The following is a 26982-nucleotide window of genomic DNA, read 5'->3' on the forward strand; positions in this document are numbered from 1 at the left end:
AGACTTTTGAATATCAGCACACTGAAATTTACTGAGAAGGATTTAGGGCTATCTAGAAGCAATGTTTTTAAGGGGGAAAAAAGGCACAACGTAGATGCTGGCCATCATGATTTTAGAAAAAATAAGAAAATGCATGCTTCAGTGTATGTGCGTGCAGGTCTAGACTCCTGGAAAGGCTTCACAGGAGCCTGTACCAACCATCGTCACCTTCAGGGTGAAGGGCAGGGAACACGACAGGTGTGGGCGGGGCTTCCAAGTCATAGGCATTCCCAGGTGCCTGCTGCTTTCTTTCTGTTTCCCTTTTATTTTTTAATTTTTAAAAGATTTTATTTATTTATTTGACAGAGAGAGAGAGATCACAAGCAGGCAGAGAGGCAGGCAGAGAGAGAGAGAGAGAGGAGGAAGCAGGCTCCCCGCTGAGCAGAGAGCCCGATGCGGGGCTCGATCCCAGGACCCTGGGATCATGACCCGAGCCGAAGGCAGAGGCTTTAACCCACTGAGCCATCCAGGCGCCCCTGTTCTGTTTCACTTTTAAACTGTGAGCCGGTATCAACTTTCCATTCTTATGCCAAAGCAATTAGCAATCGGAAAGAAAAATCTCCAATGAGGTATCCAGACTTGAAAAGCCAGTATGAAAGATTCATTGCACACGACAAAGCTTTATGAATTTTAAAAATCACAGGAAGAAGACATACTCATTGATGTCAGGGTTTCTTTCATTGCCATAGAGTGGAGATCCAGCAGTCAGCGGTGTCTCGGGGCCTTTCGAGTTAGAGTGCGCTGGGCAATCCGGCCGCGAGCCTGGGCCATCAGCTCCCGCCCGCTGTGGCCTCTGTCTCCCTCCCATAAGCTAGTTGTGTAATAACACTTGCCTCATGGGGGTGTTGCAAAGGTCATAAGAAACACGGAAAGCACTTAGAATAGCACCTGGGATGTAGTAAGTACTAGGTACCTTTGGAGACTTTTTGGAACCGATATTGATAATTGATTAGTAATGAAGGCCCATGGTGTCCCTCAGGGTTTGCTCTGTGTTGTGCATTCTCTGGGCTTTCGTCAAATGGGGAATGACACGGAGCCACCATTTCCGTGTCTTTGCCCCAAAGAAAATATGTGCTCTGCCGTTCCTCCCTCCCTCCTTCCTAACCCCGGATCTTTCTACCAATATTTTCACCGTTTCCGGGGTTGGGCCTTCGCCACAATGTCACACAGTATGCAGCCTGGTTCCTTTCACTTAGTCAGGGGCTGCGGAGGACACGTGCCATGGGGCCTGGCGAGCCAGCGGGTGCCAGACCACATCAGACCACGTGGGGCACCATGAGAATTTACTGTATTATCCCAAAGTGATGGAAAACCACGGAGGAGTTTTCAGAATGGTGTCCCGAGAGGAATGCGGTAGTGATCGGATAAGTCCGGGGTTTTAAAAGAATGCTCTGTGCACTTTTGTCCAAATAAAAGTGATTAAGGGAGCCCAAGCGGGCAGGGATGTGGAAACTCTGTGAGGCTTTGAGTCTCCCCACCCCCAGATAGCCCCGGCCCCGACTGGAATGCCTGCGTGTGCCCCTCCAAGGACAGGTACACGTCTGTCTGTGACAGCATCACCTGTCATAGCCAAACCCTGGAAATCCCCAGATGTCCACACGGGAGGATGGATGAGTGAACCGTGCGTGTTCCCACAAACCAGACAGGAACACATGGTGCGACCCCGTTTATACCAAAGGTTAGAAACAGGGAAGCGTGGGCTGTGATATGGGGGCGGGGGGAGGTTAGCATTTCCGCTGGGGCAGGGGCAGGGGAATGGCGTGGATGGAACTGGAAGGGGTTCCAAGTAAGTCAATCAGAGAAAGACAAATCCCATGTGATTTCACTCGTATTTTAATTTAAGAAACAAAAGAGAGGAGCCCTGGGGAAAGGGAAGGAAAAATAAAACACGATGAAATCAGAGAGGGAGACAAACCATAAGAGACTCTCAACTCTAGGAAACAAACTGAGGGTTGCTGGGAGGGGGGGTAGGTGGGTAGGGGGTGGGGGATGGAAAGATCCTATTTCGAAACAAGATCACATTCTGAGGCTCTAGGTAGACAAGAATTTGGGGGACACCAGCCAACACAGTGGGGAAGGTCTGCGGAGGGTCCTGGAGATCTGGGTTTTTATCATGTATTCCGATTTGGTGATACAATCACATGGTGTAAAGTAACAATGGTATGCGGGCTGTTCCTGGGCGCCTTGTCCCCGAGGGGTCCACCCCGGTGGTCCCTCCGTGACAGTCGGCAGAGCACCCGCTCTCTCCCTCACGCACCTGTGTGGTGTCTGGAGCCCTCGGAGGTGTGCAAGCGGCACGAACCCGGTGACTCACATGGACGGTCGCGCGGGGCGGTCTGTGCCACCGGAGGAGGCAGGCAGGGCATGGCCCTCCCCTCCCCTTTCCTGCCAGCATCTCGGCCCCTCTTCTCTGCTGACTTAGGCACCTCTGATGAGACAGAGAGGGATGGTGTTACTACAACACAGTTATTTCTTCTGAGGCGATGAGTTATTTCTTGATTTGGGGGTCTATGCTTGCTTTGTAATTATTCATACTATTACAGGGTTCACGTTCATTTGTATCTATGTCATATTCTGTCACTGATCAGAAAAATAAAGAAGGCAAAATTTAAAGAGAGACTTAAGGATGGCTCGCTCTGGGGTTAATAGGGACCGAAGAGCCTTATTGCCAAAGGAATGAATCACTACTAGTGAATTTTCTATGGAGGTGGGAGGGTGGATGATGTGACAGAGCTTACTGTTTTCTCCCTCTGCCAGGGCTCTTGGATCCCAGCCTGTGGGGCACACTCAGGGGCCGTGTGTGTCTTCGGAAGGGGCAGAACTGGGCTGCAAGTGAGCCTTGCGGAGGGCGCCTGGAGGGAGGGAGCAGAGATGCGGCAGGTGAAGCATTCAGTGTTAGCGGTACTGAAGTTTGCAGCTTCCTTTGAAATGAATCATAAAAGAAGATGGGCAGAGGGTCGGAGCGCGGAGAGATCTGTGACGAAGCAAGTACAGGAAAAACGAGTGGAAGTTTGGGGTCGGGTCCCCGGCGTTCGTTGTACAACGCCAGGCTTTCTCCCCTGGGGTCGGGTCCCCGGCGTTCGTTGTACAACGCCAGGCTTTCTCTCCATTCACAATATGTCAGAACAAAACGGTGGGAAAAGCCGGTCAAAATTTTTAACCAAAATATTAGAACTAGAGGTTAGGTCTGATTCTGATGTTGTTCTGCAGGTGGATGGAACACTGCTACAGTTTGGAGAATAACGCGTTTGAGTGAACGAGCAGAGGCGGTGGCCCGAGAGGCTCCCGATGGCAGAGGAGGTGGAGGAGGTCCCGTGACCCCCACCAGCCTGAGTGGGGCCGTGGTCTCCCCTCTTCCTGTGAGACCACGCCTGTCCCACACCAGCAGGCTGCCCAAAGGTTTCAGATCTGAGCCATCTCCCCAAACCCAAACTCCAAAATCAAGACCAGGCTGGGAGAACAGATAAGCAGCTTGGCTTAGCTCTCCTGCCAGGATCGGGGGAAAGTAACTTTCCTCGGGTTTCCTTGAAGCCAGGAGTCTCGGCTGGTGCCGGGGAACGGGAGTGCAGCCGTCGGGGAGCTGGTGGTGCTTGCTTGGGGAGATGATGCAGGGGACCCGTCCATCCTGCAACAATGCAGACTTGGGCTAGACTCGGACTTGAGAGCGGCCTTGCCAGAAGGGCTGGCAAGGGTTTCCATCATGGGCTGGGTTTCCATCATGGGCGTCAGCCAGCTGTGTTACTCTCTCTCCTACGTGCTGGGACCTGCTCCCCGTGCCTCCAGGGACCACCATTCAACCCTATATCTCCCTGAGGGGAGTGCTAGCCTATCACTCCCATTTTCCAGGTGGGGAGCTGCTCCTGGTGTCCTGGAGCACACAGGTGGGGAGCACACAGGTGAGGCAAGCAGCTCATAGCATCAGGTCAGTAAAATGAGCCAGTGTCGGAGCTCCTGGTCTGCACCTGTCTGTCTGTTTGGCTGCCATTGGTGGAATATTCCTGTCATTTCCTTCCCTACAAGTGGGGAGAATGGCACAGGCATGGAAGGGAGCCCTCCTGTTCGGCGACTTGCCGAGGGGAGCTCCGTAGGAGGGAGGCTGGAGCAGGTGAGCAGATGGTCTCACCAGTGAGAGCTGGCCGTCCCACTCGCCAGTAAACCCTGACTGGGAAAGCCTGAGACAGAAGTCCCGGAAGGGCTGGCAGAGGTGACACCCAGCACACTCAGCCTGGGAGGGAAGGCTCAGTGCCGGGGAAGCAACTAGCGAGAAGAGCCCATGATGTCTTTGGCAACGGGGCTGGTGATGGGATGATTTAGTGTGTTTTCCATGCTACAGAGTCAAGCGCTGTCTTCCAGAGTCGCCCTGTGTGGTTGGACAGGTTGTGCACTGCAGGACTCTGGCGGAAGGGCGCCATTCGCACAGACGCCTCTGCCAGGAGGGAGGATGCCCTCTCCTTTCGGAGTATCTTCAGCGGCGGTCAGGCTCAAGCCTGGGGCGTCCTCTACCAGCAGGACATCCTGCCCAGACCCCGGCCCCGGCTACTTCCTGTGGCGGGCGGAGGGGCCGGCCCAGAGGAGGGCAGGCGAGCCTCTTGATGGCGGCTGCTGTATGCTGACCACAGGCGCGCCGACAGCGGGTCGGGAGAGGGACTGATGAGGGGAGGAGAGCCATTAACAGGAAGGCTCATTCTCGCGGCGTGGAAGATAAATGTGTGTTGTCCCTGCTGCTCCCAGAAGCTGCTGCTGCTTCCTTCCTCTGCCACGAAGCAGAAGGGCTGCCCAGGCACACCCTGGTCCTAGTGAAGACACCTCACCCTTGTTGGCTCGTCTGCCCGCATGCCGACAGCAAGCCCGTGATTCTCCTCCGAACACTGGCACCTGCGCAACGGAAGCTCATGCACTGGGGCCACTGAGTGCCCTCCGAGGACCCAGCAGGGCCAGGTCTAAGGATAAAATGTCCATTCTAGAATCACAGATGGCCACAGGGACGAGCCTGCCACGGGGGCCTGGGGGGGGGGGGCGGGTCGGCCAAAAGGTGGGAACGTTGCATTGTTCTTGTGCGTTTCGTGAGCAAAAGTCAGAGGCGCTAATGTCCATCAGTGTGGCCTCCCCAACAGTCTCACGCTGTAAAAACGTGTCCCGCGTCCCTCACATTTACATGTCCCTCTAGGGGGAACAGGTGCCCCTATTATCTGGACCACAGCTGAATACACAGCACACCGAATTTCTCAGGAGCCAACGCAGGGTAATTCGAAGGAATGCTTGGGTTTGTGGGTTACTTTACCAGGAGCTGTCGCCCACCTGGGAGGTCTCCTCATGGGCACGGCGCCGAGCCGCTGCGGCCGCCTGTCTGTGCCCTTGTCCTGGGACCCGAGGCCTTTGTGGGGGAGGGGGGCGGGCAGGGTGGTCTACGTGTTGGTTGCCTCCAAGTGCCGGGTGAGGGAGCTTCGAGACGTTTCCTGGTGAGTCGTGCTGAAGAAGCTGCCCTTCGTAATGGGCATCACTCCCTTATAAATTTATGTGCACTGTATACCCAGTCAGGGACAGTAATGTTAATAAAGCATCTTGTAGGTGAGTTCTATTACCTGTGAGTCCCTTTCAGGATGTTAAAAGGAGCCTTGCGGAATATTCGTCAAACAATGCAGGTGCCATGAGCGACCAGCTTGAACCCGCGGGCTTAGTGAATTTGGTGCCACACTGGAGTCCACATCAGGACCCGTTGCAAAGTGGGTCTCACCTCCGTTCGTTCATCCGTGTGTTAGGGCATATCCACTGGACCCTGGGCACCGTTCCAGGCCTGGAGGATGCTGTGGATCGGAGACAGGTCTTCCCCACCACACCAGCTAGGCAGGGTGGGCTCCGCGAGGCCGGGTAGAGCCTCAGCCCACACCCCCTGTTCTCAGATACCGGTGGGTGCCCCGCAGGGCATCCTCCTCAGAAGCAGAAATGGCCCAGCATCTCGGCACCTGCATCTCGGGGCTCCCAGGCAGGAGGAAAGATCACAGAGAATGCGCGCTGGCTCTTCGTGCCCCCCTCGGAAGTGACACATGTCACTTCTGCTGTATCGGACCCATGTCACCCCTGGAGTTGGGCAGTGTCAGGACTGGGTAGGAGGACACGAGGAATGGAAGCCGGATCCGTCTCCGGGGATGCTCGGCCACCTCCCCACCCTGCAGACATCTTCGCGAAGGACCTAGAAGTCACACTGCCCCCGGCAAAGGCGGCTGCCTCCTTCCTGCGCCATATCACTGAGGGCACAGCTGGGAGGCAGGTGCGTCTGTCATTGGACCAGAGAGAATGGAATAGGGGGGATTGTAACTAGATACAAAGTTGCGAAGCCCCTGCTGAAAGGGGGAGCAGAGACCCAGGGGGTGCCACCGAGGCAGCGTAATACAGCAGCCATCCCCCGACTCCCCGCCCGGACCTGCAAGAACAAGACGGCCCCAGAATTACAAACACAGAGACAATGTCCCCTTGCACAGGTCACTGCTCTGCTGTCACGGGTCCCTCTGAATGTGAGGGGTTACCGTTGGGCGTGAGACCCAGAGTTCTGAGGAGGGGGCCCTGGGTGGCGGAACCCTTGTTCTGAACAGCTTTAACCCAGCGGCTTCCGAGAGTGTGGAGTAGAAACTGCACAGACCAGCCGCTGCCCCACAGCACGTGAGGGCACTGGGGTGATGCCCGCAGGTCCCGGAAGGAAGTGAGAAAATCCTGGGAGGCAGAGCCCAGAAAGGTGCAGGGGACACATCAGACCTCTGCTTTGCAGGGTCGCCCCAAAGAGCCTAGCCCCGGTTGGAGCGCCAGGACAGTACCGGCCCTCCCCGACTCTTGAGGCCCTGTGTCTCCCGTGTCCCGTGTTGGAACTCTCAAGCTGGACTCCGGAGCTGCTGCTTGGAGTGTGGGGGACACGGGCTCCATACCCCTGGGCTCTGTCCCTGCAGGAGCTCCACGGACTGCAAAGGGAACACAGACACTCAGGTCCAAAAGGAAGCACACGTCCACTTCCTCCTGACCTTGACTATGCCTTCAGGGTCAAGACCATCATGCCATCCACAAGGGAAGGAAAAGAGCGAGACGCACATCTGGTAGTTTCCAGAGGGGGCTGCGTGCTTCCGAGGACCGTTAGAAGGTATTTCAAGGAAAAGCTGAGTGCTGGTGGCAGAACGGAAGTCAGTCCCGGAGATGCTTTCCCCAAGGATTCCGGTTTTCCCCCTTGTGTCTGTATTTTTGTTCGTGTACATCTGCACGGAACGGGGAGTTTTTTCTCCAGGAGCCCCAGAGGGAGATGCGCGTGAGTCTCTGTGCGCGGCTCTGGACGCCCACTTGGGCACGGGCCAGGAGGCCACTGTGACCCACGGCACCGGCCCCGTGTGGAGTCGTGCTGAGAACAAAGACAAAAGAGCCTTCCCTGAGTGCCTTCTTCCTTCTGACCAGGGGGACGCTACAAGTGGGAAACTGGGCTCGTGCAAAAGGTCTGGTTTTGGTTTTAAAATAACAGAGCCTCCTGGGAACTTAAATTTAGTGTTTTAGAAGGAAAATTAGGCTGTTGCACACAGATGATTCCAAAGATGCCAGAAAACCCGTGTGTGGTGACATAAACAAGTAGCCCACGTGGGCTGGGAGGGGTGCCCCTCGGGTGCTTCTCCGGAAGGGGCTCTCTGTTCTGCTGAGGAGCGTGGGTAGCTGAGCTCCCTGGGTGCCTCGGTTCTGAGCTGAGCCGTGCTGTTCCTCTGGCGGCTGACAGATGATAAAGACGGAGGCATGAGGCCCTGGCTACTGGCACCCACATGTGGTTTCTCTCGTGGGCAGCCAGCCTTGGCCCCCGGGCCCCTTGCTGTAGCTGGGAGGGGTTTCGCCAGATTTGCGCTGGACTGGAGAGCCCCCCGCCCGTTCTGTGCCCCTTCCTGCTCCGTCCACAGAAGCTGCTGCCTGGTTGACCTTCTGTCTCGGGGTCTGCTCCCTAGAGAGCTCTGCAGTCACACGGTGTGGTGCCAGGAGAAGAGGGCCAACATGGCCTGGGTGCGAATCCCAGTGCTTTCCAGCCATGCAAACCCAAACCGGTCACCCCATGCCTGAGTTTCCTGTTCTGCACGGTGGGCCTTGTGGGAACTCCGCTTTGCGAGGTGGCCACCGGGGATGAGTCAAGTCCTTGCATGTAAGCCTTGGGCAGGAGCGGCAGAGCAGTCCTGGGCACCCACGCTCACCGCTGCCATGTGAAGCCCCATTGAGTGCTGGGGGCCCCCTGCCCACAGACCATCTCCTCCCGCAGTGGGAAAACAGGCTTTAGGGTTCGGCTCGGGCTGCATAAGGAGATACCCCAGCCAGGAGCTTGCATAGCAGATGTTGATGTTCCTACAGTTCTGGAGCAAGAAGTGCAAGGTCGGGGGCCGCCTTTCTCCTGAGGCTGCCGTCCTTGGGGATGGCTGCCCCCTCCCTTTGTCCACATGTGCCCCCCCCCTTCTTACGAGCACCCCAGGCCTCTGCGTGTCCTGCTCCTGACAAAAGGCCACATCTTATGACTTCTTCAAGGCCCTGTTTGCAAAAATGAGTCCCAACCTGACGCCCTGGGAGCCATGGCTTCCACAGAGGGAAATGAGGGGACACACAGGTGAGCCCCTGTCCGGGCCATCCGATTGCAGGCTGCTCGCTCCCTTTGCACACCGCTGCAGCTCTCTGTCCTCCGTGTGTTCACTGAAAACTTGCGTGTCCCTTGGTGGAAGCCTGCCTACTTCGCGTTAACGGATGCCAGTTGCCTCCCGATAAATTAGCCTAGCCTGGTAAGCCAATTTATCTTCTGATCCATTAGCCCAGTGAAACATGTCCCGCATGGCCATGGGAGGGTGTGCCTCAGTTTCTGCTCTGGAACATGAGACAGCAGTACCTACCCAACAGACATATGTGGAAGTTTATGTGGAATTAGGTGTGAGATGCTTAGCATAGTTGCCTTGCACATAACAAACACTCAGCAAATATTAGACCCTGCGCCTGTTGCTATCACTATTATTAATGGTGTGATTTTTGTCCAGGATAAAGACTAATCTCAAACAGGTAACACCTCCCTTGAGAACTGGGTGCAAATATCCTGATGGGCTGCTTACTTTTACCAAATCTGGGTGGAGGGGTAGAATTCTAATATCCTTACCTCCAGCTCTTGGGTGGGGGGGGGGGGGAGGAAAGAGAAAACATCAGAAAAACATACATTTTACCATGAATGTCGGTGATATTTAAATAAGATTTGAATTCTTACAGCATTTGAACAGAAAAGAGAGATGGCATTAAATTGACTCAAGTGAGGGATTGTGCACAGCAGGGCCAGTGTTTGGACGGTATCCTCACCATGGCACAGGGCGGCTGCCTGGAAGCAGAGTCTGAAAGAGGGGCGAGTCCCCCCAGATCGTTCCCTCCCACCTTCAGCATCGTGTAGCGTCGTTCGGAAGGAACGGGCAGGTCTTGTCAGCTCACCTGGACTGATCGGTGTGTCCATTCATCGGGCAACAGTCAGGGAGAGGGCGGGGAAGCTGGGAGCCTGGAGACGGGACAAGTCCTGCCCATCTGGTTATTGCAGGGACTGCAGGATGCCGGAGGACCCAGGTGGGCTATGGGGAGGACCCGACAGGGGTCTTCCCAACTCAGAGTGAACCCAGCCTTCGGTCAGGTTGCGTGGAGCCAAGCAGGGGAAGGCCTGTGAGTAGGGGACAGGAAGGGAGAGCCATGCCCCGGGGCCGGGGGGACTGGTCTCCAGTGACCACTGTGACAAAGGACCATGAGTTTGCTATCTTAATGCAACAGGAATACTTTCCTTACAATTCTGGAGGCCAGAAGTCAAAATGATGCCCCCTTGGGGGCCCCTGGGAGTTCTGCTCCTGCCTCTTGGTGGGGGATGCTGGCAGCCGGCCCTCCTTCCCGAGTGGCCGTGACCCTGCCACGTCATTGGCTTCACCTACACGTGGCCTCCTCCTCTCTCAGGTTTCCCTCTGTGTCTCCCTTACAAGGATGCTGATGCCATTTGTGGCCTGCCCCCAAATCCAAGATAATCTCATCTCAAAACCTTTAAGTGAATGACATCTGCCATGTGAGTCTCCCTCCCCCCCCCCTTTCTGGGTATTTTCGCGCACACACCCCTTTTTTTGCTTCCCCCAGACAGGCTGGAGCACACTCAGAATCAGTGAAGGATGGGGCGGGCCAGCAGGGCAGCAGCCCCCCGACTCGCAGCCCGAGCTGAGTCATAGGCAGAGACCCCCAGGCTGAGGTCTGCTCCCCTGTGAGAATGACAACAAACAAGACCTGGCGTTTCTGGGTCCCCAAACCATGCAATTGTGAGCGTCAGGACCCCCAGGCAGGTGTTATGCCCCCAACTCCCCAGCACAGAGACTCAGGACACCCCCTTTCATTCACTGCCAGAGTCCTTCCTGGGTGGGCTCTCATTCTCTCCTCCGATCCCCACCAACCTCCCCAAAGCTTCCTCCAAGGTGCAGCCTTGCAAAGCCACGGGTCATTCTTCCCTGGTTTTCGCTTACTTCCTTTGCCCACTGTTTCCATCATTAGAAAGCCATTAGCACAAGGCAGTGCTGGGGGAAGGGGTCCCCGAAGTTGGGCATCCTGGAAAGATGCTTATTTATAACCAAGACCTCTGGCCCCCAGGGCAGACCCCAGTTGCATTCCTGGCTCCTTTTGTGTTTCCAGGAATTAGGATCTTCCCAGCACCTCTCTCATTATTTCATCTGCCTTCATGTGTCTTACTCACCCTGCCGCAGCCCACGGAACCTGTGAATTTGGTGCATTCCTTCGCTACTAATGCAGTCCTCAGGACATGTCTGTGCGTGTGGCTGGGTGGGATAGCTTGGCTAACGTGAAGGAACGTAACCCATAATCAGCAACTTCAAATGAGACAGTTCTGCTTGCCTGATGCCTGTCCCCGCAGCTTTGCGGGGGGCTCTGAGCTCAGCGGCGTGGCCTGCTGGGCTCCTGGCTGGGGTCACCACCGCCAGCGGTGCTGGCACCATGCTTAGGGACGGGAAGCCTGGGAAGGTCCTTCTTGGGAAATTAAATGTCCCCACGGGGAGGTGGCACGCAGCTCCTGCTCCCAACTTCTTGTCAGGAGGTTTCCGTCCCTAACAACATGTGAGCTAGAAGCACAGTCCCACTGTGCGCCCAAACTAGGGCCAGATGCTGCTGGCAAGACGTTGTGCCCCCTGCCACGTGCAGATTCTGGCCGTGCATGGAAACCCGGAGAAGTGTAGGGGTGGAGATCCACAGACCCTCCCGTCAGACAGCTGGTGCTCTTATTACTTGCCATGAACATTATGTGCTTGCACACACACGCACATGCATGTGTGCACAGGCACACACACAAACACACGCACGTGTATACCTGCACGCGCACCCATCTGCGCACACACTGCCCACATGCACTCACATGAATACATACACACATGCACGCACAAACACATACGCATGTATACCCACACACACAGACACACAACGTGTGCAATCGTGCACATCTGTGCACCTGCACATTCACACACGTGTGCACACATACACAGTGCGTGCACACAGACACATGCGTATGTATACGCACACATGCACATGGGTGCACGCACATGGCCGTGCACACCTGTACACCTGAACACACACACCTGTGTGCACGTGCGTGCACACATGCCTATGAACATGCACACTCAATGCTCATCTCGCATACATCCACACACCACACACGCAGACAGACATGTGCACACGCACGTGCATGCGTCTACCGCAGCACCCTGCCCTCAGCCCGAGTACTGCAGTTCCTGCCCGGATGGCGTGGCTCCACCTGCCCCTTACAGGACACTGCTTGGGTGTGGAGTCCTGCCTTCCCTGCTGCTTTCATCGTGTCTAGCTCCCCCTCCTTCTTACTACTCTGAGGAATACACACTGAATCTCAAAGCAAAGCAAAACATACCACAACATGAAGACTGAGCTCCGTACTCATCGGCTACCCCAGTACCCGCCCGGCTCTGTCTTCCGCTGCGGGGCAGGGGGTCGAGGCGGCGGGCCTGAGATGCTGTCCTACCCCCTTGTCCTTGAACCCCTCCTCCAACGAGAGTCACATCCAGGAAGCAGCCCCGGGCCCTGAAGACCCGACTTCCAAACCCAACCCCCTCCCTCCTCTTCCCTCTCCCCTCCCTCTCCCCCCCTTCACCTCCTCCCCGTGCACCTGCTCCTCCTCCCCCCCTCCCCCTCCTCCTCCTTCCCTTCGCCCCCCCTCCCTCCCCCCCTCCAGGCAGCTCATCTGCGACAATCAGCCTGATTTCCTGGAAGACTTGAAAGAGAAAAGCCCTGAGATTTCGGGCGCGGTGGCCAGGCCACAATGGGGACCAAGCCGCCTGCGTTGTTCCATCGGGCTGTCCATCCGATTTAAGTAGTTTGCTATTGGCAGACACTCAGGAAGACAGCCTCCTCTGACTCATCCGTGGGCCTGGGTCCACGTTTCTCTCCAGGGTTGTCGCTGATTGTTCCCAGACGCCGAACCTCCAGGCTCCTCTTTGTGTGTTTTGCATCCCGGCTGCCTAACGGGAGGATGAAAGGGGCCTTCGTCAGAAGTGCTTTTCGTGATGGGGAACTATGTGATCATTTCTGCTTTGCTTTCTCCATAGCCCTCCGAGCGCGGGGGGGAGGGGTGCATCCTTTAGGAATCCAGCCCGCAAGGCCATTCAGGCAGGGGTACTGCACCCGCAGGCCGAGGCAGCTGGGATGGCCTGGCGGGAGTCTGGGTTTCATGTTACCAGCTGTGCGTCCCTGGGAAGCATTACCGAACATCTCGGGGCATCAGACTGCCCAGCTGTGAACTGAGGACAAGAACCCCCTCCTCCTGGGTGCTCGTGTGTGCTGAGACCACACATGCTGTGCTCAGCTGCTGGTCCGGGCGCGTGGTCAGGGCTCTCTGACCACACGGGTGCTCCCTCTGTGCTCACTTCGGGCTTGTGTCCTCGTCCGAGGGCCGCCCGAGCACACCGGCACAGGCCTGGGCTCCACATGCGTGTTCTGGAGGCACTGAGAAGCATTTTGGGCAGCTCACCATCCCGAGGCTTGAGGCAGAGGCTTGTCCTTGCCTTTTCGACCCTCTGGACATGCCTCCATCCTGCCCTGCATTGCCAGAGCCCACAGTGTGGCACCCCTCCTGGGTGGCCTTCCTCAGCCACAGCCACCAATCTCCTTCCACTTCCCTCTTGTGAGGGTGCTCAGGTGATCCTGGGGGCCCACCAGGACAGTCACCCAATAATCTGCCCATCTCAGCATCCTTAACTGAACCACATCTGCAAAGTCCCTTTTACCGGAAAAGGTTACACTGACAGGTTCCGGAGACTCAGGACCTGACGTCTTAGGGGCCACGAATTAGCCTAGGACACTTACCCAGGCCTGGTTTAAGATGAGAAGGAACACACACACACACACACACACACACACACCCAGATTGCTGGAAAGCAAAGACAAGAGGAGGAGGTTCTTCCACTGAACTTGGTTCTTCTCTCAGATGCCAGCAGGGAGGAGCAGTCTTGTACGGGGCAGGAGTTGAGAATGTGGACGGCACAGCCGCAGCCCCAGTGCCCAGCTGTGGCTCTGCCCCTTCCTGGGGGAGTGCCTGGTCTCGGGCTCCCCACTGGACAGCAGGAGCTAACACGTGCCTGTGTCTCCCTGTCCAGGGCACAGAGCCCCGGACACGGACTTAACCAGGGAGGGGCTCCAGGAGGCAGAGTGAGGGAGTGGGGCAGGGTGGGGAGGGCAGAAGGAAGAGACACCAGCGGGGCAGTGCCCTGCTGGGCTCACGGGGAGAAATCCCACGGGGCTCAGTAAGGAACCGTGGAGAGTGTAGGTCGAAGCCACCCCCGCAGCTGAGATGGAAGTTCTCCAGAGAAATCCGTGCGGGAGCTGAAGAGCACAGGATGCACAGTTGAGGGAAACCGAGCAGAGCAGAGCAGTTCCTGTGAAACTAGCCTCAGCCTCCCCGCAGGAGGCTCTCGGGCTGGTGGCTCTGCACACGGTGCCCCTCCTCCAGGCAGACCAGAGCTCAGCAGGCCAAGGTGGGCGGGCAGCATGCAGCACCCAGTGGCTCAGGGCACGGCTCCCAACGCCTAAGGGCCATCTGCCGGAGGACATGCAGCAGGAGAGCTCGGCTGCCTGGCTGTGGCACCTGCGGGCAGGCGGAAGAAGGGGTCCTAGGAGGAGCGGTCAGACCCCTACAGCATCTGCTGTTCCCACAGCAATGGCATATGGGAAGATCTCACCGCCTGCCTCTCCTCTCTCCTCTTCACAGGTGTCTGACAGATGTGACTACGTCTTCGTCAACGGGAAGGAGATGAAAGGCAAGGTGAACGTGGTGGTGAACTTCACCTACCAGCACCTGAGCAGCCCCCTGGAGATGACCGTGTGGGTGCCCCGGCTCCCGCTGCAGATCGAGGTCTCGGACACTGAGCTCAACCAGATCAAGGGCTGGAGGGTGCCCATCGTCTCCAACAAAAGGTGGGTGTGCTAGTCACGACTTCCTATCAGAGACCAGAGGCAAACATGCTTCTGCTAAAGGCACATATTTGCAGGGCAGCTAATTTCAGGCCTGACTGGCCCCGGGGCTGCGATCGGCCCCCTCAGGACGGAGTCTGTCCCCGCCTCGTGGGCTGCCTTGCGTGTGCTGGCCTCGTCCTCTACCAGCATTTCTCCTGCAGTTCCAGACTTGCAGAAAGTGCAGCCTTTCCTTCCCATTGGTTCCAGCAGAGGCCCTAGAGTTACGCTGGCCTCCCTTGGGCTGTGTGTCCGTCCCCAAGGCCATCAGTGTAGCGAGGACGTAGATCACACTGTCCGCTGAGGCTTTGCCATGACTCCTTGATTGGAGTCGGAGCACCTGGAAGAGGTCAGCCCCACCCGGACCGATGGGTCGATACTGGACGAAGGGGCCAGTTGATTCTGGGATGACGCGAATGACAGAGGTCCCCTAGAAAGACCAGAGAGCAGACTCTGCTGACCTGGGCAGCCCTCTGTGCCCCCAGCCCAGAAGTTCAGAGATTGCTTGGTCTCGGGGAGATGAGGTCAGAAGACGGTCCCCCGTGTGCCTGGTCCTTTACCCTGAGGTGTCTGCTGGAGGCAAGGTGTCCTTTATCCACACGGGCCACCAGGTACCAAGAGAATAGCAAGAGGTCAGGTTCTTTGTTCAGAGACACTGAGGACCAGCACGGCAGACACCTATAGAAAGTGAAAAGTGAGCGCACGTGGAATTAGAGTAGGGAGCACCCCTGGTGTCTTTGCTCAGCAGGGAGGGCACTGGCATTCCTCTGAGGGCTGCCCCTGGAGCTCCACCCCCATTAGTCTCTCTGCCTCTGGGGGAGGGGACAGCTTCCAGAATGCAGCCTGCGGGTCCCACACGTGGCGGGAAGATAGTTTCGGCAGTGACCCTCTATGGACCCTCTAGAGACCCTTCTGCAGGGTCTCTATGGCTGAGCTGGTGGGACCCTCTCCTTAGTTGCGGGGTCTCAGGGCGAGGTTAGGAGTGGTTATTGGGGCTGCGAGCTGGGCGGCAGCCCGTAGGATGCACCAGAGGACTGGCTTCGTCTGATCGTGGCCCATCTCCGTGTCAGCTCAGATCCGGCCACAGAACTGGGCTGTTGCTCAGATGGAGACCGCCATGTGCCAGGAAGAACTGGCTGGACGGAAGGCGTCAGACACAAAGGGAGCAGCTAACGTCTGTCCCCAAGCCCAAGTATCCCAGTCCTTTCTGTGCTTACTGTCCCGTTACCTCGAGTTCGATACCGACCGCCACGCGTGCTGGTTGATGGGGCCTTCACGGTCGCCCACAGCCCTGTCAGCTGAGCTGCACAATGCAATGACGGGTCCCCAGACTTAGGGGCTTAAAGAAGATGCGTACGATCTCACGGTGTGAGACGCCGCTGCGCTGGCTTCTGGCTAGCTCCACGGGGCTGCTCCCGACGTGGTGGCTCACTTGCTCAGGTCGAGCAAGGGAAGAACCAAGGAAAGACTCCGAAGCAAGGAGAGTCACGGTCTTTCTTAAAGCCGCATCCCGGAAGTGACACCCTGTCACTTTGGCTACCGTCTTCCGCGGCGGGAACGTTACTAGGTGCGGCTTGCGCTCTGAGGGGGGCGGGATTCTGCTGACTGCATTCTGGGAGGTGGGGGCCCCTGGGAGCTCTGCTGACCACACCAGCCCCTTCCGATTGTCAGGACCGGTGTCACCCCGTGGTCAGGTTATTTGGGGTCTCACCCCACCGGGCTGGGCTCCCGGCCTGCTCACCTTTGCAGCCCTGCCGCCGGCCCCAGTCAGCACCTGCTAACCCGACCTGACCATTTGACAGGCCGGCCCGGGACAGCGAGGAGGAGGACGACGACGACAGGAGGGGGGGTCGCGGCTGCGCGCTCCAGTACCAGCACGCCATGGTGCGCGTCTTGACGCAGTTCGTGGCCGAGGCGGCGGACCGGGGCGGCCACCTGGCCCACCTCCTGGGCTCAGACTGGCAGGTGGACATCACGGAGCTGGTGGGCGACTTCATGCAGGTGGAGGAGCCCCGCATCGCCAAGCTTCAGGGGGGACAGGTCCTCGTCGGCCAGGAGCTTGGGATGACCACCATTCAGGTGAGCAACCCCCAGGGCAAGGGCCCTCTGTATCCGTCTGCCTCTTCTCTGCCCAGAGAATTGTTCGTCATTGCTTAGGACATGTCTTGCTAGAGCGAACCAGATTGTCTCCTGGACTCTGTCGGGGCTATAAGGTTGTGACAAGAGTCTCGAAGCTCCTCCCTTGTTGCTTGCATCGACAAATGCTGCTTGGTTCTCCTGGATGCGTCGTGTTTGAAACCCCAGTACGCTGTCCGTCTCCTTGCCATGCTGGTGTTACCGTCGTGGGGAGAAGGCTCTGGGCCTGAGCCGGCCTCATGGGAGCCGTGGGCAGGGGCACGGCCAGCAGCTTCTCACTGAGCCCTCCGCCCCACTGACCATCGCCTGGTACCACAGCGTTCCATCCCGCCGTGATGCCACGCAGCCTCAAGTCCCACCCCAGGCCCAGCGAAAACAGGGGATCTCAGAAACGAGCCAAGGAGAGGAACAAAGTTATTATGCCCCTCACAGTCTTGGGGGCAGCTGCAGCTAGGGACGGCTCGGGCAGGACCAGGATTTAACAGGAGGTTTTGGAACAAACACTCCCCCAAAACGCCATTCCAGGAGGTCCCGTGGGTTTAGTCGTCTACCTCCTGTCTGAGAACAAACAGCAGCAGCTCCCCCCAACTGGGCCACCGGCCTTGCCGTGGGGTTTCTGCCACAGCTGGGTGCATGGAAGCCTTGTCAGTGGGAGTATTGGATTATGCCTGATTTAGAGCACATCCACTCCAGAAAATTGGCTAGTATTTAAAAGAGACCATTGTAGGGCGCCTGGGTGGCTCAGTGGGTTAAAGCCTCTGCCTTCAGCTCAGGTCATGATCCTGGGGTCCTGGGATGGAGCCCCCGCATCGGGCTCTCTGCTCAGCGGGGAGCCTGCTTCTTCCTCTCTCTCTCTCTCTCTCTGATGCCTCTCTGCCTACTTGTGATCTCTGTCTGTCAAATAAATAAATAAAATCTTAAAAAAAAAAAGAGAGAGAGAGACCATTGTACTCAAGGAGGAAAATAGACGGGTTTGAAGTGACCCGGGGGTCACAAGCTCCAGGGATCTCTAAGACCAGAGAAGGTGACAGCGAGCAAAGCAGCCTGGGTGTGAGCCGAAAGATAGAAGCCCACCTGGGCCCCAAGTGCTGGGGACACAATAGGGGCCAGTGAGGAGTGTGGCGAGGGAGGAGGGGCTGAAGGTGATGCAAATCGAACACGGCCAGATGTTGCAGATTTCTCCAGAAAAGCAAAAAATCTTTCTGTGTGAAATTCTCTCTTTTTTTTTTTAAGGGTGTCCATTAATTCCATTATGTTTTATTTATTTGAGGCTCCTGCAGGGCTTAGTTGCTTAGGCATCTCCCTTTGGCTCAGGTCATGATCCCAGGGTCTTGGGATCAAGCCCCGCATCTGGCTCCCTGCTCAGTGGGGAGCCTGCTTCTCTCTTTCCTTCTGCTGCTCCCCCTGCTCGTGCTCTCTCTCTGTGTTGAACACATGAATAAAATCTTGGGAAAATAAAGAAGTATTTAAAAAATAAAGTTTTATTTATGTCAAACCGAACGTATCTGCCCCCAAAACCTCCACCATTAACTTCCAGTTGGAAGATCTAAACCGAAGAGCTGAATTCCTCCCACGTGGGGACCGGAACCAGGAGCAGCATTAGCCTGGCCCACACGGGGTGGCATAAACACCAGGGCCATGACACAGGTCGGGGCTTCTAGTCGGGGGCGTGGGCTGGCTCCCCATGCGTCCGACGCAGACGCCGTCCTGGTGGGGCCACGGGTCCTGAGACCTTCTCTTCTTTCCTCCGAGCCCTCCCGAGCTGTGCATTCGCTTGTCCGCTTCCTTCCGGGGGCTCGTAACCCCCTGCTGTCCCGATTGTCCCAACCCGACTTAGAGACCGAGGTGGTATTTGGAAAGAATCACGGAGCCCGATACACGAATTTCAGGGGACCTGGGAAAACCGCCATCCCGACGTAGGTCTTTGTAAATACCAGCACCACCTCTCGGAGAGAAGCGTGTCGGGAATGCGGGGTAAAGGAAGCTGGAAGCCGTGTCCAGGAGGAGGCTGCGGGTTCAAGTCTTCAAACTTGAGTGAGGGACGAGTGGGACAAAGTGTTCCACAGAAGCAGAATCTCTCCTCTGCAGGGTCGAAATGCCTAAGCTTGGTTTCCCCGGGACGCCACAGGTGTCCGCGGGAGAAATGAGACTCCGGGATGTCGGCACCGGTGGTGGGGACCCCCAGCTCTGTGTGCAGGCTGATCCCCCAAACGCTCAGTGTTTCCCCGGGTGTGGCATGTGAGCTGTCGTGACGCGACTCCGGTGACACGCAGACCGACAGCCTCCGGTCAGCCGTGCACGTATGTAAGACAGAAACACGTAAATACGTCACTAGCCCATCAGAACCATTTCCCCTTGCTGCTGTGAAGTTTCTTACACCAGTTATTTAAGGGAAATAATTTTACATGAAGTATGCACGTGCACAAGTCATGGAGAACGCTCACGCAGCTCCGGACTCATGAGCGAGCCCTCGGGGAAGGACAACGTAAATTCGTCCCCTGAAGAACTGCGGGTGCCTGCCGGGTCGTGGGGTGTCACGTCCCCCCACATCCACTGCCTTGCTGCGACTTTAAAATTACATCGCACCTTCACAAGAGAGATACATCTTTGGGAAGAACACGTCAGTGGAAAGACCCGTTCCTGTTCCCTCTGCCTCATTTGTGTGTCTCTGTGAGCATCACTTGTGCCGCAGGGGGAAATGCCGGGGCCGCTGAAAGCTTTTCCTTCCGTGTCGGTTCTGCCTTTCAGATCCTGTCGCCTCTGTCGGACGCCATCTTGGCAGAAAAGACCATCACCGTGCTGGATGAGAAGGTGACCATCACCGACCTCGGGGTCCAGCTGGTGACAGGGCTGTCACTCTCCCTGCAGCTCAGCCCAGGGAGCAACAGAGCCATCTTTGCCACCGCGGCGGCACAGGAGCTTCTGCAAAGGCCCAGACAGGTAGGGAGGCAGGGCTGGGCTCAAGTAGGTCACGCATCACATGAGGTCAGGCACCAGCTAAGTCACCCACGAGATGGGTCACGCATCACATGAGGTCAGGCACCAGCTAAGTCACCCACCAGATGGGTCACGCATCACATGAGGTCACCCAGCAGGTGGGTCAGATATCCGGTTGGCGGAGGAGGGTCAGACATCTGGAAGAGTCCCAAGTGGGGCCAGGTCACAGGTCAGGTGGGGCGATTCACTGAGCGGGTCCCACATCACGCGAGGTCCCGCAGTGGGGTGAGGCCACACGTTAGATCGGTTATTTGTCTGGTGGAGTCACTCACTGGGGGTCCCACAGAACGGTGGGACCCATGTCAGGGGCATCTCAGCCTGGAAGGGGTTTGGGAGGCAGGCAGCTCTGTGGCTTATGCTTCCGAGCTGCCTTAGAGCCGCAAGAAGGAAAAAGGTCTCCCAGTATCAAGGATCACGGGCCCCAGGAGACGAGGGGCTGGACGAGGGCTCCACCCCCATTAGCCCCAGTGCCAGGAGCGCTCAGGCAGTCGCTGGGGCTGTCTCGCGCTCTTCCGCTGCCCCCACGGCCCCGGCAGGGGGAGGACGAGCCTCCGGGGAGGTGCCCACAGCCTGCTCCGAGTCCCTGCAGGGAAATGGGGCAGCAGGTCTGGGGCGATGGGGGATGGGAGGGGCCGCTCTCGCCGGGCTTGCGGTTTAGCTCAGGGCAGAGGCAAGGACCCCGTGGGGACGTCGGTCTGCGTCTCCTTTCTCTGTACCTGACGCTGACCCTGTGCCCTGTGTGTTTGTGTGTCAACGTGATGGTTTCCCACATTGCTGGGAATAGGACGTTCGCAAACACTGTGTGCGCTCCTTCCTCGTTAGAGGAGAGTTAAGCCTTCTCGGTTAGCGGGAACACGGAGGCGGTGGTGAACGTCGCTGAGCAAGGACGCAGTGGTCTGCAGCCGCTGGTGCTCTCTGGGGCTCGCGAAGTGGGACGTCCTCCCGCGGGGCTGCTGGAACCTCCAGCCCCGGTCGGGGGTTTCCTGGCAGCTTCCCTTCAGGGCGGAAGCCTTCCTGGCAGGTGTCCCCTCGGCTCTTCCAGCCCTGGCACCGCCGAGGCTGTAACCACGCTCTGAGGAGAGCCGGACTTGTCCCAGGGCACCCAGAGCCCTCGCATCTTCCCAGCCTGTCCCTGTCCCTCAGCACTCCACGTCCTGTGTTAGCGAATTCCTCTGCCCCTTCGCGGTGGTCTTTGCGGGCAGGGGCTTCGATGATGAAACCCTTGAATGTGGATGACTCTAGTCACAGATGCGAACTCTTGCCGGAGACAAATCTCCTTGTTCTCAGGGCCGGGTGCCAGGCAAGATACAAGGCACAGATAACAAAGGGGAAACAAGCCAGGGCTGCTTTCTGTCATCGCGGGATGATAAAATCAGGGGACCGCTGGCCGGGGCTCAAGGAGGCAGTGAGACGGAGTTAGAGGAAGGCCAGGGAGCGGATCCACTCGTGACATGCAGAGCCTACCGTGCTCGCCCGGGGCTGGCTCCGTACTTGAGTCACATGGCCCTTGTCGCCACGTGCACTTGGCTCTGACATTTCAGTCTCAGGAAATCCAATGGCTTTTGAGTCTCCTGCTCCGGTTTCCTGGCAGATTGGATGAAGCTGGAGAGTCGGTGTCCCGTCCTGGGGCTCTGGGGCTGTTTCTCAGCCTCATTCTGCAATTAGCAGCTGGTCCAGCCAACGCCTGACCCTAACCCTAACCCTAGGGGTATCTCGTGGCGGGGCTGAAGCCAGCAGTCACATTCCTACTTCCAGACGCCAAGCAACACCGGGTAGAAGTGGCTTCGGTCATACTTAGAGGTGCTTTGGTTGCCAGAAAGAGAAATGTACTCGAGCAAGCTTGAGATGTGCGGGCTCTGCTCCCAGGACCAGGGGCTCCAGCAGACCCCAGCTGCGGCACCTCGGAAGACGCAGGATGTCGACGGCCTCCCCACGCTCACACTGCCTGCCCTGCGCCTGCCTTCCACTGTAGTCCTTTTTCCTGTCCTGCAGTGATGCTGGACGCGGACATTCATTCATCCCTCATCACTGCGGGGCCCCGAGGTGGCTCCACCCCCCAGTCATCGTCCTGCAGCTCAGGCTCTGAGCCCATCTGTCTGATTTCACATTTGAGAGGGACAGAGAGAGACTCGCACTGGCCCAGCACCACAGAGATGAACGGCTTTGCAGGTTCCCTCGTGACCCCTTGTCCCCAGTCCAGTCCGCCGTGGCGCCATGGCTGGGTGTGCGGGGGCCACATGCCTCTCCAGGCTAGTTATCCTGGGGTTGGGGTGGAGTAGTTCCTCGGGATCTTGGGGAGGAAGCGCCAGTTCGAGGTCAAGCACAGCGACCTCTTCCCTGAAATTCAAGGCTCGCGTTCAATCAGGGAGTATCTCCTTTATTACGGTCTGCCTGGTCCAGCTGGTGCCAAAGGGAGTGATCTAAGCCACAAAACCAGAAGGCGAAAGATTGAGACATGGGCCACCTTGGTCTCCCTGTCTCCCCCGTGTGACCGAGGGGAGGAGGCCGGCAGACACAGTCCACGTAGGGTGTGTGTCTCCCTGGCTGGTTTAGCTCCCTGTCTCCCAGTCAACCCGGCGTCTGGAAACTCTTGCAAACCTGCACCCGTAGACCCAGATGCAGCGGGACCAACACCACCCAACCTGCGGCACCTCTGGGTGTCCCTGTCCAGATCAGGGGCCCTCATCTCCGTTGTGAGGGATGAGCGGAGACTCGGGATTAAAGCAGCATAGAAATAATGTCATATTTTCCCTTGAAATGTGTGTCGGTCGTAAATGATCCCACCAGCCAGTCCTGCCCTTAGACATGTAATTTATGGTGGCATAGACGTGGATCTTGTGCCCCTTAAAAACCCCGGCTTTCTTCTTGATCCATTCATCTGCTGATGGACATCTAGGTTCTTTCCATAGTTTGGCTATTGTGGACATTGCTGCTATAAACATTCGGGTGCACGTGCCCCTTAGGATCACTATGTTTGTGGAATACTTTGCAGCCATCAAAAGAAATGAAATCTTGCCATTTACGATGACATGGATGGAACTAGAGCGTATCATGCTTAGCGAAATAAGTCAATCGGAGACAGACAACTATCATATGATCTCCCTGATATGAGGAAGTGGTGATGCAACATAGGGAGTTAAGGGGGTAGAAGAATAAATGAAACAAGATGGGATTGGGAGGGAGACAAACCATAAGTACCCCTGGGGATAAAAATACATTATATGTTTATTAAAAATAAATATATAAATAAAAATTTTTTAAAAAGAGAGAAAAAAAAAAAGAAACAGACCGGAGCATCCATTAACAAAAACAAACAAACAAACAAACAACAACAACAAAAAAAACCTGTCTTTCTTTCAATTCCTTGGGGAAGAAAAGCAGATCTTCTTATGGGGCGTTTAGCCCGGGCTCCCTTCATTCTCACGTCAAGGCCATGGTTGTGGTCTGGTTTCCCACCTCCACAAAGCAGTGAATGTCTTCCATGACCCTCATGCATCTGATCTCATTTCTGCCTGCTTAAAAGGCATTCCTTTGTTCTTGTGTTATTTCTGCCACTGAATGTCTACCGTGCAAAGCCGTGGTTTTCCGTGAGCTGTGGGGCCCGTGCTTACTGACTTATTTTATTCAACAGGAAGCGGCCATCAGTTGCTGGGTCCAGTTCAGCGATGGTTCCATCACCCCCTTAGACATCTACGACGGCAAAGACTTCTCCTTGATGACCACCTCCCTGGATGAGAAGGTGGTCTCCATCCACCAAGACCCCAAATTCAAGTGGCCCATCATCGCTGCTGAAACCGAAGGGCAGGGGGCCCTGGTGAAGGTCGAAATGGTCATCAGTGAATCGTGCCAGAAATCCAAACGTAAGAGCGTGCTGGCCGTGGGAACAGCCAACGTCAAAGTTAAGTTTGGCCAAAACGATGCGAACCCCAACACCAGTGACAGCGGACACTCTGGGGCTGGAGTTCACCTAGAAAATAACGTCAGTGACAGAAGACCCAAAACACCCGTGCAAGAGTGGGGGAGTAACGGAGGAAGGTACCACAGCAGTTCCTCCATGGGCCTCATGGAAGGGAGGGGGTCCACGACGGAGAGGTCGACCTTTCAGAGGAAGAGCAGTCAAGGAAGCCTTTTAGATGATGACAGCCATCTGCAGACCATCCCCGTCGAGCTCAGCAGCTTCCCGACCCCGGGCGACCCGCCCAGAAGCAACGGGGAGTCAGACGAGAACGGCCTGGCGCAGGCCTCCAAAGGGTTGACCGACTTGGAGATCGGCATGTACGCTCTGCTGGGGGTCTTCTGCCTGGCCATTCTGGTCTTCCTCGTCAACTGCGTGGCCTTTGCGCTGAAGTACAGGCACAAACAGGTTCCGTTCGAGGAGCAGGAAGGTCTGAGTCACTCGCACGACTGGGTCGGCCTGAGCCACCGCTCCGAACTGCTGGAGAACCACATCAACTTTGCGTCCTGCCAAGACGAGCAGATCACTGCCATCGACAGGGCCGTGGATTTCGAAGAGAGTAAGTATCTGCTCAGCACAGACTCCCAGAAGAGCAGCAACGGGCAGCTGCTCAAGTGTCCGGGCCCCGGCGTCACAGACGAGAGGGATCAGAGAGGCGAGCCCCCGGCGTCCCCTACCTCAAAGAGGAAAAGAGTGAAATTTACCACCTTCACCACCATCCCCTCGGACGATGGCTGCCCCACCGTGAACTCCATAGCGGCCGGCGGTGAGGACATGCGCTGGGTCTGCCAGGATCTGGACCCCGGGGAGAGCAGACCGCCGCATGGCTTCGTGGAAGGGTTACGTGAGCACGTGTAAGCCAGACCCTCACGGACGCGGGCTCTCACTCACTCTCAGCCTTTAAATTTGGGGATGTGTGGCCAGGGCACCCCTGGGAAAGGAGTGACGTGACAGGACAAGATAAGATCGCCCCCATCGGCAGAGCCCCGGCAAAGGTCGCCGGCTTGGCTGGGTGGCGCCATGTCGGGATCGGGGCACCCATTCCGGCACCCAGCGTCTGGGCTGGTGCTGAGACGGATCGTGCCTGGCGAGATTTGTAAAACTTGGAAGAAAAATGAGTTCTGCGCCACCGAGCGTCTGAGAGGTCCCAGGAAAGAACGGCCCTCCCCCGCCCCCCGTCCATCACCCTTTTTTCTCTTGAACCAAAGCCCTTGGGTATGGTGAAACCCAAGGGAGTCCAGAACTCACTCCTGCAGAGCCCAGAAGACGCCTGAGACTCGGGTGGGGTGCGAGTGGATGGACGGTGGGGACAGCGAGTTCCTCGAGCCGGGGTGCGCGTCCCTCCGTGAGCGGGACCGCGTGCTGCCGCAGGGACAGAAGGGCCGCACGTGGGCAAATGGGCCTCAGATATCTTTGTCACGAGATGCCGAGAACAAAGGAGCAAGCCCTCTGGGGCACTCGGGGCTTCCCTTTACTGGTAAACTAGGGATACAGGGCACAGAATGTCAGCCCGTTCAAGGAACCAGGCTTTTCCGGGAAAGTTCACCGTCTTCAAATGTACACTGCTGTGCCCCAGCAGCTGTCGAAGAGCCGTCGCTCATGTGCGGGCACGGGGGCCTGTCCAGCATCCCCCGTGGCTGGTGCATCAGGTCCAAGTGACACTCTGCCGTGGCCCCGCCAGGCAAACGTCACTCGTGTCCTTTCCCTGGAGAGGCTTGAGGATTCACGGTTCTCATGGTGAATTCAACACCCGGGGACACTCATCGCCCTGGCCCCTCAGGAAAGGTGGGGCAACCGTTTTGTGATGGCCCCGCGGATGGCCACACCGGGTGCCCCATCCACAGTGGCAGAAATAGATGTGGAAGAAGATGGAGTGTGTGGCCTGGGAGAGCCGGGGTCCCACTGTGCCACAGGGGGGCTGGGCAGGAGGCTTGGACTGATGGAGGGACCGAGGTGCCCATGCTTGCAGCGGAGAGGGAGGCCCTAGTCTGTCCGGAGAGCTTTTACGTCATTGCTTAAAATCAGAATGACTCTCAATGTCTCCCCAACCCCTCTGGACAGATGGGAAGCCAGTAGGAGGCAGATGAGGGAGAGATGAAGAGCTGACGCATTCTTGCCCCAGCTCGAGCTCCTGCCAAGGCCGGGCAGGGCGGCGGGACCCCTGGCAAGAAGGCCCCCGGAGAAGCAGGGGGGCGGGGCGGGGCGGTGGGGGGTGAGGACGGCTCTCCCCTCTGCCATTTCCTGTCTCCGCTCTGCAGTGCTCTTCTCCGTGTCTCTCCTCCACTGTGTGTCCCTTCTCTCTGTCTCCCTGACCCTGTTTCTCTCCTCCCTCTGTGTCTCTCCGTTCTCTGCTCATCTCCTCCTCCTCAATGCCTATAATTGAATTCTCCCGAGATCGTGGGCGCCCCTCCTCCAGCTCACTCTTTCCACCTTCACTCCCACCAGCCCCCAACCGAGGTGCTCCCCATTCGCTCTAAGCCTGGGAATCCAGCCGCCATCGGCCACCTGCTCCTGTCTCCGAGTCGACTCACCCTGTCTGGTGGGGCGATGAAACTGTCACCCTTTCTCAATGACGGTCCTTTGCTTTCAGTAGCCCTCCTGATATTTCTTTCCATCTGTACCCGCGTGATGTCCCGTTTAACGCGGCAGCCGCTGCCTCTCTCCGATCCGTCTCCCTGCAGAATGTATTGTAGATCGTAAGAATGTAATATATGTTTATACACTTACCGACTGTAAATATAAAGTTTGCATTCAGCGGCTTTATGGCTGTCCTTTGTCTTTCTATACACTGACCCCCTCTGCGGGGCCGGCCTCAATTGCAGATGGGCCTCCAAACGCTGTAGCTTTTGGTAAATGAAAATGCAGATTTAAGGATCCCGGCACAATCCAATTACACTCTTACGCGGTGTAATGTCGCTCTCTGCACCGAGACGATGTTGACACACGATGACAAAGTGTATTGTGTACTAAGCATCTCTCCTTCAGGACCTGAAAGGATCTTCAGATAAATCACATGTGCAATTCTCTGCTAAAAGCCTGCTGACTGATGGCGGTAAGTGCGAACCAAGGCAGGCGAGCGTATATCCCGGCTCCCTCCGGGCTGCAGCGAGGAAAATTGCTCTGTCCTTTCCTTGGATGCCACACGTCCATTCAGATGTCAGCTTCCAGAGGTGTGCCCACGGTGGCTCTGGGCTGCAGGAAAAAGATTGACTTTTAGATTCCTCTAATAGTCAAATGCAGTCTGGAGACTTCTGCAGGGGGGAGGGAAAAAAGTGCATGAAATGCTTGTATCTATGCAACAGTATCAAGTGATGTATCGGTTA

The 26982-nt window shown here is 56.9% G+C and overlaps 1 protein-coding gene across 1 annotated transcript in view; it reads left to right on the forward strand.

Moving 5' to 3' along the window:
• The window catches only part of TMEM132D (transmembrane protein 132D), a 518464-nt gene extending 492046 nt beyond the window's left edge, over nucleotides 1–26418 (forward strand). The window contains exons 8-11 of the mRNA XM_045073706.1: nucleotides 14330–14535; nucleotides 16374–16650; nucleotides 19456–19647; nucleotides 23336–26418. Of these exons, the coding sequence (XP_044929641.1) occupies nucleotides 14330–14535; nucleotides 16374–16650; nucleotides 19456–19647; nucleotides 23336–24517 (1857 nt within the window). The 3' untranslated portion in view covers nucleotides 24518–26418. The remainder of the gene's footprint in view (nucleotides 1–14329; nucleotides 14536–16373; nucleotides 16651–19455; nucleotides 19648–23335) is intronic.
• The last annotated feature ends 564 nt before the right edge of the window (nucleotides 26419–26982 follow it).

The sequence above is a fragment of the Mustela putorius genome, unplaced genomic scaffold (genome assembly GCF_011764305.1).
Source record: "Mustela putorius furo isolate JIRA1106 unplaced genomic scaffold, ASM1176430v1.1 tig00537248_pilon_pilon_pilon, whole genome shotgun sequence".
Taxonomy (NCBI): domain Eukaryota; kingdom Metazoa; phylum Chordata; class Mammalia; order Carnivora; family Mustelidae; genus Mustela; species Mustela putorius.